This window comes from Bison bison, unplaced genomic scaffold, assembly GCF_000754665.1.
Source record: "Bison bison bison isolate TAMUID 2011002044 unplaced genomic scaffold, Bison_UMD1.0 scf7180017864296, whole genome shotgun sequence".
NCBI lineage: Eukaryota > Metazoa > Chordata > Mammalia > Artiodactyla > Bovidae > Bison > Bison bison.
Window position 1 is genome coordinate 4,014,774 of NW_011494868.1, and position 16,327 is coordinate 4,031,100.

Consider the following 16,327-nt stretch of genomic DNA (forward strand, 5'->3'; position numbering starts at 1 on the left):
TAAATCAGGATTGAGTCTCTTTCTCTATTAAATGTCTTTGTGAAAGGGCAAAAAAATTCAGGTCTAGGAAATTTTTTTTTCTTTCTTTTTTTTTAAATTTTATTTTATTTTTAAACTTTACAATATTGTATTGGTTCTGCCATATATCGAAATGAATCTGCCACAGGCCAGCACACATAAGCAAAAGATGAAATCCTTTCAGGAAGATTCAGAGAAAGCCAGCACAAAGCACCAGCCCAAGTTCTTCCTGTGACAGTGTATCTTGCTGATTGCCGCTCCAATTTAGAAATTATCTCTCTTAGCATAACCAGTGTAAAAATGAGACTGGATGGGTAAGATACAATTTTCCCAGGAGCTTAATTTTATTAGAGGAGGCATTGGAGAGTGAAGGAGGAAGTAAAACACATAAAACAGACCTTTGCACGTTCAAGTTCCCTTGAATGTATCATTGTCTTATATTCTCGTTTTCAAGATGCTACCTGTTTCCTTTCAACCAGAGATAAGGCTTAATTTTAAAACATAACATTTTGTAGCCCATTAGCCCATAATAGTTGTTTGTTGCTTCTGATATTTAAAGTTCAGTAGCTTGAAATAGCTATCTTACATACACTGGGAAAGGGCATTGGATTTCTAACTGTCTTTCTGCTTGTGTTTAATGTAAATTGCAGTTGTACTTGCCTCTCTTTTGAGGTATGGGTTACATAACTCACTACATAATATGCTAGGTAGGCAAAGATGTCAGACATTATAGATCTTCAGGAGTAGTTTATTTGATGATTAATCCTGAAAATGCAACATGGCACCTGTTTTACAAAATCCTTAAAAATGTGTAATGGCTTTATTCTGCAGCCAGTGGTATGATGGAATTAATGTTGGCAGAGTTTAGACTTTCTTTTATGGAAGGTTATATCTATATTCAATTCCTTCTGATTCTTTTGGTTTTAGAACTCTGCCTTATAACTTCTAATCTTTTGAAATAAGAGATTTCTGTGTTTAGGTTGCCCTTTGACTTTAGCTGAGATGTTCTGCCACCGCTAACTTGTTTAATGGTCATTGGGGACTTGCCTGCTAGACTCCAGATACATGCAGATGAATAAAAGGGTACCTGACCTCAAGGAGTTTATACTTTTTTCAACAGCCTTCAGTGCTTATTTATTTTGAGCAGTACTTTGATATCAAAATGTTTTAAATTGTGATCATTTCACTTGACTTTACTAACCAATAGACTACATTCACATGAAAGAAAATAAGTGAAAAATGTAAAAACATACGGTACTTAACAGGAGGTGATTTGGGTTAATAGTAGTAGAGTAGATTGAGGTGAAAATAGGGATTTTGTAAAATGTGGTCAAATTATTTGTCATAGACACAAAGAAGGGGAAAATACCTTCATCGTGAAAGGAATAGGAATAAAGAAGTGAAGCAAGGGACTATTCCTCTGTGCTTGTCATAATGAAAGTAACTTGGTTTCAACTTGTGCTTATAATAATCTGTGGGAAGTGATTTTTTCCCTAGGAAAATAATTTGTAATAATTATAAGTTCAATTATTGTTTTCCTGCTTTTAAAACTAATGAAAGCTTCACCTTTGATTATATGTATTTAGGTAGAAGAGCTCCGCACACAGCTTATGAAAGCAGAAGGAGATCCAAAGGGTTTACATCATCAAGTATCTCAGATTTCCAGGCAACAGTCAAGTCTTCAGGATGAACAGGGAGATGACTGGAGGTTTAGGAGAGGTATATTTCTGATTTGTAAATGTCTGGGGCCTTTTTAAAAAACTTTTATTGGAGTATAGTTACTTTACAATATTGTGTTAATTTCTGTTGTTTTTGATTTTCTGAAATAATTTTCATTTTCAAAATAGCTTTTCTTCTGTTCTTTTCACCATATTCTTGATCTACTACAAGGTTTTCCAAATTAATCATGGTTTAGCATGCAGTTGTTACAAACAGACATAATTTTATAGCAGTATTGAGCAGATGGTACAGAGATTTCCTGAGTATGCCTGCTTCTTCATATCACAGTTTCCTCAGCTGTCAACATCCCTCACCCCAGTGGTGCATTTGTTATAACTGATGAATTGGATATTGACACATCATTGTCGTCCAAAGCCCATAGTTTACCGTAGGGTCCACTTTTGGTATTGTGTGTTCCATAGGATTTGACACACATGTAATGACATGTATCCATCATTATAATATCATAGTGTAGTTTCACTGTCCTTAAAATTCTCTGTGTTTCACTATTCATCCCTCTCTCCCCCTAACCTCTGACAAACACTCATCTTTTTATCGTTTCCTTAGTTTTGCCTTTTCCAGAATCTAATAAATCAATAGTTGGAATCATACAGTATGTAGCCTTTTCTGATTGGCTTCTTTACTTAGTAATTTCCTTTTAAGTTTCCTCCATGTCTTTTCATGGCTTGAAAGTTCTTCAAAAGAAAAAGAAAAACAAAACAAAACAAAACTTTTTTGTTTTTAAAGCACTGCATAATATTTCATTGTTTGGATGTACCACAGTTTATTTATCCATTTATGTACAGAAGCCTGTCTTGGTTTCTTCCACATTTTGGCAATCATGAATAAAACTGCTGAAAACTAAACATCTGTGTGCAGATTTTTGTATAGACTTAAGGTTTCATCTCTTTTGGATAAATATCAGAGAGTGTGATTGCTCAGTCATATGACAAGAGTGGTTAGGTTTGTAAGAATCTTCAAACTCTCTTCCAAAATAGCTATATCATTTTGCCTTCTACCAGCAGTGATGAGACTTCCTGTTGTTCTGCCTCCTTCTCAACATTGAGAATTGTCAGCGTTCTATATTTTAGCCATCCGGATAGGTTTGTAGTGGCATCTTGTTTTAATTTGCATTTTACTGATAACATGGTGTGGAGCATTTATTCATATGCTTATTTACTACATATATACACACACACACACATATATATATATATATCTTTTCTGCTGAGATATTCATTAAAGTCTTTGGCCCATTTCTTAGTTGTTTTCCTGTTATTGTTAAGAGTCATTTGTATATTTTGGATAGCAGTCCTTTATCAGTATGTCTTTGCAAATAATATCGCACAGTTTACGGTTTGGCTTTTTGTTCTCTTAAGATTATCTTTCACAGAGCTGAAATTTTTAATTTTAATGAAGTCCAGCTTATTCCTTCTTTCTTTCATGGATTGTGAGTTTGGTGTTATATCTAAAAAGTCATTGCCAAACTGCAAATAATTCTCTTTACCTTCTAAGAGTTTTATAATTTTGCATTTTACACTTAAATCTGTGATCCATTTTGAATTAATTTTCGTGGAAGATTTAAATTCTGTGTCTAGATTCAGTTTTTTTTTTTTTTTGCGTGTGAGTCTTCAGTTCTAGTGTCCTTTGTTTAAAAAGACTCTTTTCCCCGTTGTATTGCTTTTGTTCTTTGTCTAAGATCAGTAGACTGTTTTATGTGGGTCTACTTCTGGGCTCTTGGTTCTGTCCCAGGTGTCTACCTGTCTTTTTTTTTTTTTTTTGGCCAGTACCACACTGTTTTGTTGGATAGTGTCAGTCCTCCAACTCTTTCCTTCTTTTTCAGTGTTGCTCTTGCTATTTGGGATTCTTTGCCACTCTTTGTAACTTTAGAATCAGGTTGTCAATATACGCAAAATAACTTGCTGGGATTTTGATTGGCTTGCGTTGAATCTATTGCTGAAGTTGAGAACTACTGACATTTTGACAATATTGAGTCTTCCTGTCCATGAAAATGGATTATCTCTCCATTTATTTTGTTCATCCTTGATTTCTTTCATCAGAATTTGGTAGTTTTCATCATATAGATTTTGTTAGATTTATACTTAAGTATTTGATTTTTGGGCTTCTCAGGTGGCTCAGTGGTAAAGAATCTGCCTGTTCATGCAGGAGACTCTGGAGACATGGGTTTGATTCCTGGCTCGGGTAGATCCCCTGGAGTAGGAAATGGCAACCCACTACAGTATTCTTACCTGAAAATTCCATGGACAGAGGAGCCTGGTGGGCTGCAGTTCATGAGGTAGCAAAGAGGTGGACCTCACTGAGTGACTGGCATGCATGCATTTAATTTGGGGGGATGTTAATGTAAATAGCATTGTGTGTTTAATTTCAAATTTCTCTTGCTTGTTGTTGATATTAGTGTCCAGTTTTAATGTCTTCTCTGCTTGATTTTTAAACCCATTTCAGTTGTCAGACCTGCTTATCTTATGAGTCTTCCTTTTAGAAAGAGCCAACAAGCCAGTTGTGGAATTTTTTAAAAATACATGCACATACATATATTGGAGAAGGAAATGGCAACCCACTGCAGTACTCTTGCTTAGAAAATTCCATGGATAGATGAGCCTGGTGGGCTACAGTCCATGGGGGTCACAAAGAGTCGGACACGACTGAGCGACTTCATGACTTCACAACAACACGACATACATATGTGCATGCATGCACACACACATACGTGTGAGTGTATTTTTGTGTGTGTATTTTTACTTAAATTGGAAATCCCTATGCTTTTCACTTTCTCTTAATCTGATTTTCAATATAAATTAATATTCTATCTTTGTTTTGTTACCTGGAGATTTGGAAAAAAAAATTAATCAGATTGTAGAAGTGGTCATGAACCATATGACTGGCTTTTTTAATGTTGATTAGAAAGGCATTGTGTTTGAAAATCTTTAGAATGTTTTTTCAGTGGAGCTGTTGATTTTGGTTGTAGAATTTAATTACTCTGGATGTATTTCTTTTTGAAAGTTTTGTGTTTAACAGAAATGGTGATATTGAAATTTTATAATGTTTTCTAACAGACTACTAAAGATTGTTCTGCTCTAAATCATTTAAATATTAAGGCATTTTACTCAAATGCCTAGATTACCATAGAAAGTGTTTGATGTTATAAATTCCCAGATTCCCTACACTTAACTCAATATGTTGCCTAAGTTAGAATTCCCACATTACCAGAAAATCTTCTGAATCTACCAGAAAATGGCAGATTTTGACATACTTGTCCTAACATATTTGCATGCCATTAAGGAGAAGGCAATGGCACCCCACTCCAGCACTCTTGCCTGGAAAATCCCATGGACAGAGGAGCCTGGTAGGCTGCAGTCCATGGGGTCACTAAGAGTCAGACACGACTGAGCGACTTCCCTTTCACTTCTCACTTTCATGCATTGGAGAAGGAAATGGCAACCCACTCCAGTCTTCTTGCCTGGAGAATCCCAAGGACGGGGGAGCCTGGTGGGCTGCCGTCTATGGGGTCGCACAGAGTCGGACATGACTGAAGCGACTTAGCAGCAAGTTCAGTTGAGTTTCATGTGGTATTGTAATTTAAACATATTTTGACATTAGAAGCTTGGAAGAAAAGCTATGACAAACTTAGTGTATTAAAAAGCAGAGACATCACTTTGTTGACAAAGGTCTGTATAGGCAAAGGTATGGTTTTTCCAGTAGTCATGTACAGATGTGAGAGTTGGACCATAAAGTAGTCTGAGTGCTGAAGAATTGATGCTTTCGAACTGTGGTGCTTGAGAGTCCCTTGGACAGCAAGCACATCAAACCAGTCAATCCTAAAGGAACTCAACCCTGAATATTCACTGGAAGGACTAATGCTGTGTTCCAGTATTTTGGCCACCTGATGCGAAGAGCTGACTCATTGGAAAAGACCCTGATGCTGTGGAAGATTGAAAGCAGGAGGAGAAGGGGACGACAGTGGATGAGATGGTTGGATGGTATCACCCACTCAATGAACATGAGTTTGAGCAAACTTCAGGAGACTGTGAAGGCCTGGAAAGCCTTGTTTGCTACAGTCCATGGGGTCGCAAAGAGTCAGACACAGCTTAGCCACTGAACAACTTTACAATTTATTTTTAAAAGTAAAATATAGTATTAAGATTATTCACCAGATTTTCATGAAGTTGTACATGGGAATTCTCATTTCGTCTGGAAAAAGATTCTATGGTACATTTGTTATGTTTTGTTGTCTTATAAAATCTAGTTATTTTTGGTGTCTTTGAGGATTCAAAGAATCTCACTTTTTTAAGCTACTTACCAGGCTTAATGAAAATCTTAAAGTTCTTTTATTGTTGTGTCAATGGACTTCTTCACCTTCTTTTAATAATTCTAGAGTTTTCATCTTTATAGAATGCTTGCATTATTTAAAAAAATTCTACGTAAGAAATTGCACTTGTCATCTTCTGCCTGCTCTTTGTTCCTCTACTCACTGCAAAATGACTTCCACTTCTGCTTCTAAAATTGACTTTGCTTAGTTTATTAGTGGTCTCCTCTGTCAAATTCAAAGGAATTTTTAATTACTTGCGTTGGTTTTTGCCCATTTGTTTCCTCTCCCTTAAAGCTCTTCCACTGACCTGATTGTTCCTACTGTTTCCTGGTTCGTCTGTCTTAGTTGTTTTCAGTCTTTCCATCTGAATCTTTTCCGTTTGTTTCCAGTTTGCATTTTAAATGTTGCTATGTTCTAGAATCCTATTTATGGATTTTCTCACTTGGTGCTTCTCCTCTGGGGTTGTTATTTAATCTTAGGCTTTAGCTATCACCCAGGAAGGATGATCCCTAAAGGGAGCTCTTCTCACTCTCCTGACCTCCAACCCTCCAGATGGAGATGCTCCTTCGGTGTCTCTGTACTGTTCTAGCATGCTCAGGAACAGGTTTACAGCTGAATTCATACTTTCCTCCAAACCTGTTTTTATTTCCTGTCTTAACTGGTTAAATGTTTCTTTATCCAGATAAGCCTGAAATACAAAGAACGTCCGAACTTACTTCTCCGCTCCATATAATTAGTCTCTGTATCCTGTCTGTTTGAAGATCCTGATAGCTCTTGAAGTGGCTTCTTTCGTGTTCCCACTAACCCAGTTTAGGCATGCTTTATCTCATCTGTGTTACCCTCTTATATTATGCTAGTTTGTCTGTAATCTATCTTCTGTCCTGCTACAAAAGGGACCCTCTGAGACACAAACCCGTCATGTTATTCTCTTGATTAAAACCTCTCATAATTTATTGAATTCTTACAGGGCATCGTGCTACTCATCTTCCACTATGTCTTTTAGTTCTTAGAAATATTCTATTAGAAGGATACTCTTCTTATTTCCATTTTAATGATTTTTTTTTAAAGGCTGAAAAGCAAAAAAATCGAATTCCTTGCTTAAAGTCAGATTTGTGGGAAGTAGCAAACCAAATATTTTTTCTTTCCAGGCTTGAACTCTTTAACTGCTATCCTCTACCGACCCATCAACGTTTGTAGCAAGAATTCTTTAAAATGGAGCATATGAGATAATCCTCTGGGAGGAGAGTGTCTCTAACACTATTTGTGTTGTATACTTTGTGTTTTAAGTATTTTAATTTTTATAAATGTTTCATTATATATGCATATATGTGTTATACCTTTATATACATCTACACTTAAATATTTTATGTAGGAACTTCCCTGTAGCTCAGACGGTAAAGAATCTGTCTGTAATGCAGGAGATCCAGGTTCAGTCCCTGGGTTGGGAAGCTCCTATGGAGAAGGGAATGGCAACCCACTCCAGTATTCTCGTCTGGAGAGTCCTATAGACAGAGGAGCCTGGTGGACTATAATCCATGGGGTCACAAAGAGTCGGACACGATTGAGCAACTAACAATATGCTACTACTGCTATTTTATGTGTAAAACATATCAAAATATTATGTCTCCACATCAAATACATAGATGTGTTTTATAAAATACATATATGTGTATGTTTATATACATATTCATATATATTATCTTCATAAGTTGTATAATAATATTCATACTAACATTAATTTGCATATATGTGTGTATATTCTAATATTATATATACCATGAAACATGTCTAGATCTATATATAGATAGCTGGGTACTATAGAGGGAGAGATGCACACACATATGCATATTTATATGGGCTTCCCAGGTGGCTCAGCAGTAAAGAACCTGCCTGCCAATGCAGGAGACTTAAAAGACATGGGTTCGATCCCTGATTGGAGAAGATTCCCGGGAGGAGGGGATGGCAACCCACTCCATTATTCTTGCCTGGAAAATCCCATGGACAGAGGAGACTGGCAGGCTACAGTCCATGAGTTCACAAAGAGTTGGACATGACTAAAGTGACTTGGAACACGTGGGTATATATTAATAAATTTATAGAAGTTATTTTTAAGATGAATGGATACATGTATTTTTCAAATGAATAAATACATTTATACATAAAAATATGCATATTTTCAGGTTGATGATCTAGCAGGAGTGGGCAAAGGATGGCCCACTCCTTTGCCCACGCCTGCCAAATCCAGAGCCGAATCCAGACTGCTTCCTGTTTTTGAATATAGAAACTTTATTGGAATACAGCTACTCCCATTCATTTATGCATTGTCCAGGTCACTTTTGTAATATAATATCAAAGATGAGTAGTTTTGACAGAGACCATATAGCTGCAATATTTACTGTCTGACCTTTTACAGAAAATGTTTGCTAACTCTTAGTCTGTAGGCTGATTTCCAAGCTCCCTGGCAGCGCATGACTGCTGAGTCTGCTGACTCACCTTCCTCACAAGTATTAGCTATGTAGAATGTGATGTGTGCAGTTACCCGAATATGAAATCCAATATTGTTCCTAGGTGCTTTATGCTATTTCCTTTCCCTGAAATATCAACCCAACTTTATCTGCTTTGCTAGGTGAAATTTTTTATCTATTTTTCAGAACTAACTTTTAAACCAATTTTTACAAACTCAGTTTCTTATTAAGATAGAGTTAATCATTCTGTCCTTTGGACTGATTTTGTATGATAACCATTTACTATACAGAAATTATACAGATACAGGGAAATATCTGTATAGTATCTGAGGGTCTTCTTATCCCTGTTAAAATACTTATGCATCTTTCATACACGCTGTACAATTTTGACAGTTTAATATTTCTGAAGTTGGGATGTGTCTTATGAATGATCTGTAAATTGTATTTGCTAGTGTTTCCTTCCTTCTTTCCTTTTCTGGAAGTGAAAGTACTAGAAAAGAGTATATGTGCCAGTTTTTGACATCTTAACTTCATAGAAGTACTTTATTTATATCTTCTTCCTGTTCTTAGAATGCAAGCTCTTTGAGAAAAGGGTTTTTGTGTTTATTTTTTAAAAAGATGGTGTTACAGTGCCCTTTTCATCATATACCAAATATTTCATATTGAACTAAAAGTATATACTATGTCAATTTATATTGTTCAGTTGTAGGTTGTTGTCTCCAGAACTAGTAAGTTAAAGGTCAGAACACAGTCAAGATTTAGCTGCCTCCTTTGCTTATGTTGCAAGAAAAGCATTTTGTTGTGTGAACTTCAGTAACTTCAGTAAGCTGTAGAAGCTTAGTTGAAAATTCTTTCAGTATTTTTGTTTTAGAGTTTGGGGGTAATATAGGGATATAACACAAATTAAAGAAAAATGCATAGAATTTTCCTGAAATAAATTATACTGGAAATCAGATAGCAGTCCAAGTATAGTATCAAAATGGGATAACACTGGATGATGTAGCTATGTATTTTAGAAAATTGTGTAAGACTTGAAATAATAGAATGGTGAGTTGGTGACAGCGGCATTTAATAAGTGGATTGTATGGAGTAGAGTTAATATTAATAAGCCTACCATTTGAGAGTACATTATCCTGTGAGTAACGAACAACCATCACGCTTTACATTTTCTCTTTTAAGGGGTTGAGCGAGAGGATCTGGAGAAGCAGATGTCAGATTTGAGAGTGCAGCTGAACTTCAGTGCAATGGCTTCTGAGTTAGAGGAAGTGAAGCGGTGCTTGGAGCGAAAAGACAAGGAGAAAGTACATTTGGCAGCCCAAGTGGAGGTGACTTTGCTATGTTTAAGCCATGTTCAAAAGACTTTAGTTTTGTTTCATAGCATTGCTTAGTGAAATTTTAATATAAAGATTGTGATGTTTTACGAACTCAAGTTTGGGTGGAGATAATGTCAAGTTATCTAGATGGTTACTTTAATTACATAGATAAATTTCTGCGGATTCATTTCTCCTCATTTGGACCTCAAAGCCAGGATACCTATGAAAGCTGCAAATATTCTTCCACTAGCAGTTGAGCCCTTCTCTCAGACAGAAGGGATCTTTCTTCTCTCAAGGAACCGCAGTTATTTGTGGTGGGTGTGGGGGAGCAAGGTGGGGGTGAAATTGGCAAAAGGCATAGCAATAAGGTGTTACTGATATTTTTGTCTTTGGAAATAGAAAAGTTTTCAAATCTCTAGCTGTTTTGCATGAGGTAGAGGTGCGATGCCTCCATCAATTTAGAGTTGTGTAGTAGTCATGAATGATGAGTGAAGTGTAACTAGGCAGCTCCCGTTTCCTACTTGCCTTTTATCTAGCACAGATGGTGCTAGATAAAAGTAATTATCAAAAACTATTAAAAAATCAAAGGAAAGAACTTGATAAAAGAAAATGGCTTAATTCCCATTTTAATTATGTAAATTAGATCCATGCAAACATGGAGGACACATTTGGAACTAGATATGCATCAGTCTTTCTCTGTATCTGTTGTTGTTAGTGAAGTTGTGCTCCAATTGTAATAAGTAGTCACATTGGAAGAATTTCCTAAGTTATAATGAAAGGTAGAAAATTGGTGTGAAAAGTATCTAACTTTATAAAATCCAAAGGAAATATTTAATGTTACCGCAGTCTTAACTTTCTCTTTCATCTTGTCAGTGCATCAGTACAAAATATATTTTAGATTTGTTTCAGGTTCATGTTTAAAGATAATTAAACAGTGACATTTTCTTTACAAAGCCTCTGCATGTTTATTTCTTTATTAATTTTTTAATGGGAATATAGTTGACTTAGAATACTATATTAGTTTCAGCTGTACAGCATAGTGATTTTTATGTTTTTATAGATGATGTACCATGCCATGTTAATTATAGTATTATTGACTATTCTCTCTGTGACTTTTTAATTCAACTTAACTTTTTTTGGCTTAAAATTTTATATTTTATTGAGGTAACGTTGGTTCATAATACTGTATAAGTTTCATGTATTATATTTCTCCTCCTTTCCACTACATTGTGTTCACCACCAAAAATTTAGTTTCTTTTCATCAGCATACATTTGATCCCCTTTACCCATTTTTGCCTCCAACCCCGACTCTGTCCCGTCCCTTGTGATAACCATTAGTCTGTTCTCTGTATCTATGGGTTTGTTTTTATGACTTGTGTTTTTTAACATTTCACTAGCTTTTTAAGTGGTTCATTCATTGCCTTTACTATGTATTTTTCTTTCCTAGTAAAGTACATTTTTCCTTTCATTCATTTTTCCTATCTTTATAGGGCCTTTCCTTTTCCACTTAAAGAAGTTGCTTTAACATTTCTTGGAAGGCTGGTTTACTGTTGTTAAACTCTTTTTAGTTTTTGCTTGTCTGGGAAACTTTCTCTACTTCAGTTCTGAATAACTTTGCCATGTGAGTATCACTGGTTGTAGATATTTTTTCCTTTCATCACTTTAAATAAAATATACTTTGCCATTCCCTGTAGACCTGCAAAGTCTCTGCTGAGAAATAGGTGATAGCCTCTGGGGCTTCCCTTGGATGACACTCCAGTTTTTCTTTTTCTTTTTGACTGCCTTTAAAATTCTCTCTTTAACTTTTGCTGTTTTAACTATGCTAGGTCTTGGCGTAGATCTCTTTCATTTTGTTTGGGATTTTCTTTGTTTCTGGTTCTGGATATGTGTTTCTTACTACAGGTTAAATTTTCAACCATGGTTTCACCAAATTCATTTTTGGCTCTTTCTTTCTCCTCTCCTTCTGGAACCTCTAAAATTTGAATTTTATTATGCTTGATGTTATCTTCAGTTCAGTTCAATTCAGTCGCTGAGTTGTGTCCAACTCTTTGCGACCCCATGAACTGCAGCACGCCAGGCCTCCCTGTCCATCACCAACACCCGGAGTCCATCCAAACCCATGTCCATTGAGTCGGTAATGCCATGCAACCATCTCATCCTCTGTAGTCCCCTTCTCCTCCTGCCCCCAATCCCTCCCAGCATCAGGGTCTTTTCCAATGAGTCAGCTCTTCACATCAGGTGGCCAAAGTATTGGAGTTTCAGCTTCAGCATCAGTCCTTCCAGTGAACACCCAGGACTGATCTCCTTTAGGATGGACTGGTTGGATCTCCTTGTAGTCCAAGGGACTCTCAAGGGTCTTCTCCAACACCACAGCTCAAAAGCATCAGTTCTATGGTGCTCAGCTTTCTTTAAAGTCCAACACTCACGTCCATACAATACTATTGGAAAAACCATAGCTTTGACTAGGTGGACCTTTGTTGGCAAAGTAGTGTCTCTGCTTTTTAATATGCTGTCTAGGTTGGTCATAACTTTTCTTCCAAGGAGCAAGCATCTTTTAATTTCATGGCTGAAGTCACCATCTGCAGTGATTTTGGAGCCCCCCAAAATAAAATCTCTCACTGTTTCCATGGTTTCCCCATCTATTTGTCATGAAATGATGGGACCAGATGCCATAATCTTAGTTTTCTGGATGTTGAGCTTTAAGCCAAATTTTTCACTCTCCTCTTTTGCTTTCATCAAGAGGCTCTTTAGTTCTTCTTCACTTTCTGCCATAAGGGTGGTGTCATCTGCATATCTGAGGTTATTGATATTTCTCCCGGCAGTCTTGATTCTAGCTTGTGCTTCATCCAGCCCAGCGTTTCTCATGATGTACTCGGCATATAAGTTAAATAAGCAGGATGACAATATAGAACCTTGATATACTCTTTTCCTGATTTGGAACCAGTCTGTTGTTTCAGGTCCAGTTGTGACTGTTGCTTCTTGAGGTGTATACAGATTTCTCAGGAGGCGGGTCAGGTGGTCTGGTATTCCCATCTCTTTAAGAATTTTCCACAGTTTATTGTGATACACACAGTCAAGGCTTTGACATAGTCAATAAAGCAGAAGTAGATGTTTTTTTTTGGAACTCTCTTGCTTTTTCAGTGATACAATAGATGTTGGCAAGTTGATCTCTGGTTCCTCTACCTTTTCTAAATCCAGCTTGAGCATCTAGAAGTTCATGGTTCACATATTGCTGAAGCATGGCTTGTAGAATTTTGAGCATTACTTTACTAGCGTGTGAGATGAGTGCAATTGTGCGGTAGTTTGAGCATTCTTTGGCATTGCCTTTCTTTGGGATTAGAATGAAACCTAACCTTTTCCAGTCCTGTGGCCACTGCTGAGTTTTCAAATTTGCGGACATATTGAGTGCAGCACTTTCAGAGCATCATCTTTTAGTATTTCAAATAGCTCAACTGGAATTCCATCACCTCCACTAGGCTTTGTTCGTAACGATGCTTCCTAAGGCCTACTTTACTTCGCATTTAGGCACTCAGTTAATATTTGTTGACTGAAAGAATATATTGCAGAAAAATTTTATGGTTATTTTTCAAAGCTGGCATTTGTTGTCTAGTAATTCTTTAAAAGGACATTCATTTTGAAAAAGTTGTCAGTATTCAAGGGGACCTTTGCTCTTTCTCACTAATTGTATTAGTTTTTGTTGGTCCAGAATATATATTTTAAGTAGTTCAACACTGGGGTAAAACAATTGAGAATAGCTTATGAAAAACCCAAATGAAAGCTACATTTGAGTTTGCGTAATTTACCTTTCAAATTCCACCAAAGACCTTAAATCTCTGCATGCATAGAAAATACTAAATGGGATATTTCTCTCCTTCTAAACTTGAATTGAACTCATTAACCTTGATAGGCTATTTGTATTCATAAGAATTCCAAGCATCCTTGATCAGTGATTCTTTCTGATTTAATCTCAGCCTCCATCTTCCATCAACTTACTCTTCTTGAAAAAAAAATTTGACTTTTAAATTCAAGGAAGAACTTAAATAAAGATTAAAAAAGGCTCTGTACATAATTTAGATTAAGTTTGAAAGTGATAATTGAGTGACAACTGACATAATTATTCATTAGCAGAAACTTGAGACTATAATGCCAGTATTTGCTTTTAAAAAGAGAGAAGATAGTGGAAAATAAATGATAATCAATAACAACTTTTTATGATTAGTACAGTAGAAACCGAAGGAAGATTGTTCCTTTTGTGCATGCTTTTGAGTAAACTGTTTTGATCCTTGCATTTTTTATATAAAGCTGGCCACTTTGCTATGCAGTAATGCCCACTTCAATACTACTTTTAAATTCTTTTTAGAGACCTATCATCTTAGCCATCTTAATACCCCTGTCTGCAATTTCCTATTATACTTCTTTTTTTTTAATCTTAATAATTTCTTCCTTATCCAAGTGCCTGTTGTAAAATAAGGTATTATCTGAGCAGTAAGTAATTTTTAATATCCAAGTTAGGTTTTAAAGAAAACTATTGGCAGCAAAACATATAGATGAGAGGGTAAAATCATGAAATCTGGTAGAGATGAAGTCTGCCTGTATTATTAATCAGACAACTCTCACATTACGACAGTTGTTAAGACCATAGATGCACCATATCCCAAGTTCTTAAAAAATATGATTATTGACAGAGATGTGTTACAAGTAAAAACTCTAAGGCTAAATAAACCTTTACAGTTCCTGCAAGATTTAGCTTAAGTCTGAGATTTCATCTGTATGAAAATATAGAAATTTTAGGAGCTTGAAGAAAGACAGTTTTTCTGTTTTCTGTAACTCTGAGTTACAATGAGTATTTCCACAAAGCCAGAAAGCAGAAGTGAACTGAATATTTTAATTTTTTTAAACTAGCATTAATATTTATTATAATTATCATTTGAATTGGCTTTCCAGGTGGCTCAGTGGATAAAGAATCTGCCTGCAATGCAGGAGGTGTGGGTTCAATCCCTGGGTTGGGAAGATTCCCTGGAGGAGGACATGGCAACCCACTCCAGTATTCTTGCCTGGAGAATTCCTTGACAGAGGAGCCTGGTGGGCTGCAGTCCATAGGATTGCCAAGAGTTGGACACAACTGAAGAGACTGAGCGCTTGCATGTACACAAACACACGCACACACACACTCACTCACTTACTCACTCACACATACACACATTTGAATGTGATAAATAAAGAAAAAATTTAGGAATGAAAATGTCCCTTTTCAAGTTCTTAGTTTTCTGAAATCATGATCTTTTGCATCATGTTTTACATATAAATTGAATACATAGGCCTTTGTGATTCTTTGTATGTGGTGTGTGTGTGTGTGCACCTGTGTGTGTGTGCATGCATGAATGGGGTAGTGCTGAGAGAGAAAGAAACTTACATGCCTCACAAAATAATGATGTGTTGAAAACTTATGATAGCTTAATGTAGATTTACTATTTAAAGCAATTATAAATTATCGGGAATAATTATTGAAGTACTTGCTTTAGAAAAGTAGATGATATGAGACAAATGAGGTAATATCTTTATATCTCAGTGACTGATGGTTCTTCATTTCTTGACTACCACACATGCCACTAAAAGGGGGCAAAGCAGACTTTATAATAAGCAGATTTACAATGTGCATTATTCTTGTAGTCCTTATAGTTACCTTATCATTGGAGTGATTTTAATTTGATAGCATATCATTTTAGGTGGAAAATTAAATTATTTTTTAGATGCTTGTTTTCAGGTAAATTTCTACAAATGGAAATGAAATTGTACTGAGCCTAAAACCATGAAAAGTCAACAAATTCATTATACTCTTGGAAATGTTCAAATAGTATAAATTATCTTTGTAAGAAAATTAAATTATTCATACACACTAAGGAAACTTTGTTTTACTTTTTAATAATTATACATGACTAACATAAAGGTTAATGTTCACAAGTTTCTTCAAATGTATTAAATGCATCTAGTTTGTAGTATTTCACGTGGGTGAAATATATGTTTATATTATGCAGTTTTTATATTTTGGGGGAATCCATAGTGATAAAATGTTGTGTGGATCACAGTAAACTGTGGAAAATTCTGAAAGAGATGGGAATACCAGAGCACCTGACCTGCCTCTTGAGAAACCTATATGCAGGTCAGGACGCAGCAGTTAGAACTGGACATGGAACAGACTGGTTCCAAATAGGGAAAGGAGTATGTCAAGGCTGTATATTGTCACCCAGCTTATTTAACTTATATGCAGAGTACATCATGAGAAACGCTGGACTGGAAGAAGCACAAGCTGGAATCAAGATTGCCGGGAGAAATATCAATAACCTCAGATATGCAGATGACACCACCCTTATGGCAGAAAGTGAAGAGGAACTCAAAAGCCTCTTGATGAAAGTGAAAGAGGAGAGTGAAAAAGTTGGCTTAAATCTCAACATTCAGAAAACGAAGATCATGGCATCTGGTCCCTG

General features: G+C 36.0%; 1 protein-coding gene across 4 annotated transcripts in view; it reads left to right on the forward strand.

Annotated features, from left to right (window-relative positions):
* CEP128 (centrosomal protein 128kDa) overlaps window positions 1-16,327 on the forward strand; it is a 233,275-nt gene that overhangs the window by 115,852 nt on the left and 101,096 nt on the right. For all 4 annotated transcript variants that reach the window (XM_010850882.1, XM_010850881.1, XM_010850884.1 and 1 more), the window contains 2 exons: window positions 1,605-1,737; window positions 9,709-9,854. In XM_010850882.1, the coding sequence (XP_010849184.1) occupies window positions 1,605-1,737; window positions 9,709-9,854 (279 nt within the window). The remainder of the gene's footprint in view (window positions 1-1,604; window positions 1,738-9,708; window positions 9,855-16,327) is intronic.